At 45.2% G+C, this 6,698-nt stretch overlaps 1 protein-coding gene across 2 annotated transcripts in view; it reads left to right on the top strand.

Moving 5' to 3' along the window:
- HSD17B12 (hydroxysteroid 17-beta dehydrogenase 12) overlaps positions 1 to 6,698 on the top strand; it is a 133,883-nt gene that overhangs the window by 106,068 nt on the left and 21,117 nt on the right. For both annotated transcript variants that reach the window (XM_019551604.1, XM_019551603.1), the window contains exon 7: positions 4,112 to 4,146. In XM_019551604.1, the coding sequence (XP_019407149.1) occupies positions 4,112 to 4,146 (35 nt within the window). The remainder of the gene's footprint in view (positions 1 to 4,111; positions 4,147 to 6,698) is intronic.

Below are 6,698 nucleotides of genomic sequence, written 5' to 3' on the forward strand. Positions count from 1 at the left end.
GGTAGTGGAGGCAGATAAGATACCCACATTCAAAGAAGGAACTGGATAAATTCATGGATGATAGATCTATTTATTGTGGCTGTTGAACAGAATGGTTGGATATGTTTCCTGACATCTCTAACCCAATAAATGAGGGATGCCAGGGAAGGTATTAAATAAAGGATAGATCACTGTAGAGAGATCCCATTTGGTGCTCTACCTGTATGGCATCCATTTTGCCACTGTCAGAGACAGGATCCTGGGCTAGATGAACCACTGCTCTGACTCTATGCCACTTCTTAAGTTCTTACATTCTTAAAAATTGGATGCTTTATGAAGGTTGCTATATTCTCACACTGGGTACTTATACTCAGTCCCTAATCATATGGTATAACTGTCACTGGTTTTATCATTTCTTTGTGCAATTTGAATATTGACTTGCAGAAACCTGTTTCTCTATTAAGTTTGCAGTTTCAGTGGTAATTAGCAGTTATGTAATTTACACTATATAATGCATATGGTTGCAATTAGTTACTCTACATCACTTTTGAGTGGTAAAGACTTAGAACCAGAATTGAAGTGGTGATGTTAGAGCCTGAATGCAATGTTGGGAGAATTTAGGTGTCCAAGTTACAAACTGCAATTTTGTAGTGAAAAATGTGTTTAGCACCTAAAAATGTTAGGCATCTCTGTTTTGGCCTGTAAGGTTCTTGAAGTGTTTACATAAGGCTTTCTCTGGATCCTCAGAAGAAATCCAGCTGGAGCACTTCAGTACCTGACAGCACCTGAAGCTGTACATGCAATTCATAGTGAATCTGAGATGTGCTAAACTCCAAAGTCACTAGAGAGGTACACTTAAGCAAACTTCGCTCATGCAGACTTTGCATTCAGTTAAAAAAAAAAAAAAAAAAAAGTGGTGGCATGCCCATGTTTTGCTCAGTAGACTATAGTTTAGAGCACTCATGAAAGAAGTAGGAAAGCTGGGTTTTAGGTCCTCACCATGAAGGTATTTTAGTTATAAAATAGTTTGAGCCAAGGTGCCCAACAGAAGACCATGCATCCAATTCAGGGTTAAAGTCAACAGGAACAGCAAGTTGCATGTCTGAAGGCAAAATTTTACTCTTATCGAGCAAAGTCACTAAATTTTACAGTTCTACCCCTTCTTTGCTATGGTTCTGATTTCTTCTACAGTAGTAGAAACAGGCTGCAGTTTTAAAGAAAGACAACATTTGAAATAATACTTCAGATGCATTATTTCAGAGCTGTAAAATATTGGTTTATAGCAGTAGTTCTCAACTTTTTTTTGTACCAGGACCTATTTATAAACATCGATGGCCAGTTCCAACCCAGTGCCCCTCACTCCTGACCCACTGTCCTTTGCATCCAGCCCCTCAGTGTGGGTCAGGGTGGGTATGGGGGTGGGGGTAGGGGCATGGGAGCCCCAAGTAGCCCTTCGCAGGCTGGAGCTCTGCCAGCCTGCAAGGGAAAAGCCAGTTTCCAACGTTTTTCTCTTCTAAAGGAGAATCCATTTTTAAAGTTTGTTTGCGACCTTTTCATATTTTCTTCCGACACATTCTTGGGTTGTGACTCACGGGTTAAGAAACGCTGGTCTACAGCATGTTATACATTATTTTCTTTGGCAGGAATGAGTCTGGGTTTGCTGCTGAGGCTGTAGTTTAGGTTTCCATATGCTAGACAGTAACATCAGCGTTTTTCTTGAGTGACTCAGTGCAATCTGTTGCTTTACATTTCAGTTAAATTTGAGGACTGCTGTGTTCACTTGGGATGTATAAGGGTTAACCGGTTCTCCCTGAGCCCAGCAGTCACTCCTGAAATGGAATTAAATTATATTACACTTTAAGGTTGTTGTTTGTTGCCATTTTCTGTGGGAATGCAGCAAAGTTGGGGTGGTTTAGGGAAGCAAGACTTCTCCAAAAGGAAAGAATGGTGCAATCAAGTATTAAAGTCTAACCTGTGAGTTCTAGGAGGAGTGTGCCCCAAAGATGGCTGATCCAGGCCTCTGGCAGCTTCCAGGCATTTTGCCAAAGCTACAGTCTGGAGGACTTTGTCAGAGACATGCACATACACCTGCAGTAGGCAAGATTGTATGGAGTGCTTGGACCCAACCTATTTCCCTCTGCTGCTTTTAAAGATGGGTAGAAAGGTCTGTGATTCCTATCCACCCTGTAAATGTACTGCTTGTATGGAATCAGGGAGGGCTATTGACAGTTGATGTTTTTGCCTATGCCAGATCAGGAGACTTACAAGGGCTTTATAAGAATGTGACCAAGTGAAAATGTCTGCTGTAATGTTTTTCTTTTCTTCTTTCTCTTTGGAGAGATATGAATATGAATATCCTTTAAGAGAGCAAAAACTCTGAAACCCACTACAAAATGAGAGCTCATGTTATGATGTGAAAAGTTTTTTAAAACTGTTAAAATAATATTCCTTTGTGCTTCTAAACTTGCATAACTCAGCTATGCTAGTTTCTCCACTCCCTGCCCACACCACTCTGCAAAGACTGCATTTATAAAATGATCAAAAAAAATTGGATTCAGTAGGAAGTGTTGTATTTTGGCATCACTTGTAGCGATATTAGCCCTCCAGAAGGCTTTTTGGACCACAAGTGTAACTTATGTTGCGAGGATATGAAAATCGCTAGCAATTTATTTTTTTAGTTTTGGCACAAAAGACTGATTATAGAGGACTTTTATTACTGGGGACAGTTGGGATGGAATATTACTGATACTTGGTTCAGGGATGATATCTGACCTAATAATACCTGTTTCAAAATTTCATTATCTCCAAAGTCTCCAGATAGTAAATGGTTTTACCTGCTTCCTATTATAATTAGATATTTGGTGCAATGGCTGGTTTATTTTCTTCTTAATAGCTGCTCTGGCAAAAATTTGTCCACAACTTCACCGTTAATTCTAAAATTAGTTCTCCAGGCTCTAAGAGGTTTGCAGAGTTGGTTTTTGTTTTTGTTTTTTACATTTTGTTGTATCTGGTATTTGGAAAAGGTTGTGCTTGAGGTCATCTGAGGGCACTGGGATAGTCTGTATGAAGGTGGGTTGTTTTCAGTGTGAAAAGGCAGCATTCCCAGGAAAAGTGTTTTTTGTTGCAGGATCCTGAATACTTTCAACAAGTGATTTAATGTTTGCGTTCTGTTGCTGGACAAGCTTTTAAAAAGATGAGAACTGTTCTGAAAGTTTCATAATTGGAGCAACAAACTTCGGGTTCTAGATGTGAACACGAGTAGCAATAATTTACTCATTCTTATACTGGAAGACTTTGCTCATAGAGGGCAAAGAGTGAGCACCCAAGCCCCAGCAGGTCAATTTACAGCAGTGCCTGAGCCCCAGCTGCCGCCCACAGGAGGCAGCAACTGCTGCCTTCTGTTGACTGCTCGGTCGCTGCTGAAAATTGACCTGTACCTGCTTCCTACTAGTCTTTTTTTTTTTCTGTTTATATGGTGGGGCATACCTGCTTTCAAAGAGGACATATTCTGTAAATGGGGCATGCATCTCAGAAGCACTGTACATGCACAGTGCTATCGAAGCTGGTATAGTACTTAGCTGCACTAGTTAGCTCTGTTCAGTGCTCTTGCCAGTCACCATAATCCAAAGACATTTTTGATAGGGGGAAAAATTAATAAAAATGGATAGAATGTGGGATTACAACCTAAGACTGCTAGACTCTAGTCTGAACTCTCCTGTTGATTGATTCTGTTTTCAGTGTATCAGAGGGCGGCCATATGTAAAAGCAAATCATAATTTCGCCTTGGCATCCTGGCAGTGTGACCTTTATAAAGCATTTTGAAAGCTTCTGATGAGGAGAACTAAGAATTGGAAAATACCTTGAGTTCTTACCGAACTGATGATACCAGAAAAAATGAATGCACCAGAATTGCTGCACATCCTACTTGACAGAGCCAAGATACATAGGTAGAATAAAAATAAACAACTACCTACACAGAGTCTGGTCTTCAATTCCCCTAGATATGGTTGGGGTAGAGTGGGGTACAACAGGTGTTTCTAGGAGGAGAGAGGCTTCTCTCTCTCTGTACTTGTTTGTATGGTGTCTGCATCCTCCACCATATGAATGTTTTCTTTTCTTTTCTTTTTTGCAGATGACACGCTTGGTGCTGCCCGGCATGCTGGAAAGGTGAGTCACACAAATGCTATCCAGACAAAGTCATCATTATTTATAGGGGAGAATCCTTTCTTGAAAAATTCATTACAGTGACTAATCAGCCTAGCCTCCATGTTTTAACGGCAGAGTAATGCTGGGTGAGTCATGCTGATGGTTCATGAATCATCAGACGGTGGAAGCCTTTTCCACTCGATTCCCCTTTTTATTTTCCCTCTCCCCCTTCTCTACTGTTGTGGTGATTCCTTTTAGAACAGAATTAAAAAGCCCGTCTGACTCATCAGCACTAACTCAACAACCTGCTATTCTGAGGGGGCGGTTACAGTTCCTGGGAATAACCTTTTTAAGGCTATTTCTTCAAGTCATTGTAAGTAAAATGGATGCAGAGAATATGTTCTCGTTATACAGTAGGAGGTATATTGAGGGAAGTGTGTGATCACACAGCAAAGGAGAATTGGAGACTAGGTCTTTAAAATAAGAGTTAATACACACCAGCCTTTCATGGCTGGAGACATGTATTAACTTGCTAAGCTAGATTCCCGGTGATTCTAAAGCCACAAGGTTGGTCTGATCCCTAGGGGCTGTTTTGTCATCCACGTTGATTTTTCTGCAGTGTGCACAGTGTTTATTCAAGAGCTGTGCCTGGATTACCAGGGGATCCTCTAAGTTGAGACCTGAGGTGCATTCGTGGAATTGTATGGAAAATCGCATAGCTCCAAGGAGGGTAGTCAGCGTGATCAGTCAGTTGCTTTTGTCATCTCCAAAGAAATATAAGTGGGAGAGAAATAAACACAATGGGTCAATGGCATTTGCATAGGAAATGCAGACTGCTAGTGTTGGTATGGAAACCAACTGAAAACACTAAAGAAAGCTTAAAAAAAACAACCTTTGGTATTTATGTTGTCATAGCTCCTACTATTCCTCACTATAGACTGGAAGTGCTTTGCGCTAGGTGCTATACTAGCACAGAAAATAAAAATGATGCAAGTATAACACAGGAGACATCAGCTGGATACAGCCAGGGGAGCACAAAGAAACAATGAAGCAATGGCAGGAGGAACAGTAGTGATTAATTAGGGACCCACGTTTTCTGTTTCCCATGGGGGTGGGGAAAACGCAGGCTTTCCCTTTTTTACTGAAGAAAAACGTGGATTTTTCATTTTAATGGAGAAATGCGTGGATTTTCCTGTTTGCAAAGAGCTCCCTGCAGGCTGGCAGAGTTCCAGCCTGCTGGGAGAAGTGGGAGGAGGGCAGTCAGGTAGGGGACACCATGTATGTATATGCACGTGGACACCAGGCAGCTTGGAGAGCAGCTTCCGCAGGTAACTCTGGTCAGGGGGGTATGGAAAGGTTCCCACAGGGAGGAAGAAAGTTGGGCAGAGCTGGGGTTGGGGGCACTGCCCAGCTTGGGTGGTATGTTGGGCTTAGGGCCCAAGGCTCTGTGCAGCCGCAGGCCCCTGGCAGGGAACGGAACAGTGCTACAGGGCCCCAGGGGGTGGCTGGCTCCATGCCGCTACATGCAATCCAGGGAGGGGGCTAGAGGCGGCACGTGCCCCCAAGATCTGTGCAGGAATGGGCTGCCTACTGCAGGCTTGGGCTCCCTGCTCTGCTGCCGTCCTCCCAGGGCCTCTGAGGCCTTGTGGGCAGGACCTGGTGCAGCGGGGCAGAGCAGGTCCCGGCAGGGAAGCTCCTTGCCACTATGAGCCCCGTGCTGCCCTGACAAGACATAACCTGCCTGCCTGCGCAGCAGCACTGGGAGCACCAGTGTCGAGCTGTCCCCCTCGCTGCTGCCAGGAGGGCAGGGAGCATTTTGCCAAGGTGGTGTGGGGCCTGAAGCAGCAAGGAGCTTCCTTGCCTGGCCCTGCCGCCCTGAGTCCCACCCACTGGGCCAAGGAGGTCCTGGAGGGGAGGGCAGCACCCGCCCCCCCAACAGGGGCTCCACTCTGGCATGCCACCTATGGGGGAGGGGACACCAGGCTCTGCGCTCCGCAGAGCAGTTGCTGCCTTCTGTGCGTGGCCGCTGGGGCTCAGGCACTGCTGCAGGGGGCAGAGGGCTGCAGACCTGGGTCCCAAGCCCTATAGCTGTGGCAGCTGGAGGCCCCCTCCAGCAGGGCTGAGTGGGGTCAGGGGGCTTTGGGTTGGGGGCGAGGGGTGCCAGCAGGGCTGTGGCATGGGAATGAGGGACCTGGACCTGCATGCTGGTAAGGGAAAGAGGCTGGGGAAACTCTGACTTTCCATGATAAAAAAACCCCAAATCAAATACCAACATTTATAGGTATTTAGGATTTATTTTATTATAGTGATTGAGGTACTGGTAGGCTTCCAGATTCAGAGACAACCTGAGCAAGGTGCAGGGCCTGGGGCAAATCAGCCTGTGAAGGGTCCTGACCCTGGACGCAAGGAAGCTGGCAGTGGATTCGGCAGTAGGGGAGGGGGTGGCAAACGGCTGGACACACCAGATTCAGCGGTGGGGTGGGGTGGGGTGCCAAGTGGCTGGACTTGAAGCCAGTGGCAGCGTGGAGTCATCGTGCCACTCTGCCCAGTTCCATGGGGCCCCCCAAAGTGCA

Source organism: Crocodylus porosus, unplaced genomic scaffold (assembly GCF_001723895.1).
Source record: "Crocodylus porosus isolate Cpor-Errol unplaced genomic scaffold, CroPor_comp1, whole genome shotgun sequence".
Taxonomy (NCBI): Eukaryota; Metazoa; Chordata; order Crocodylia; family Crocodylidae; genus Crocodylus; species Crocodylus porosus.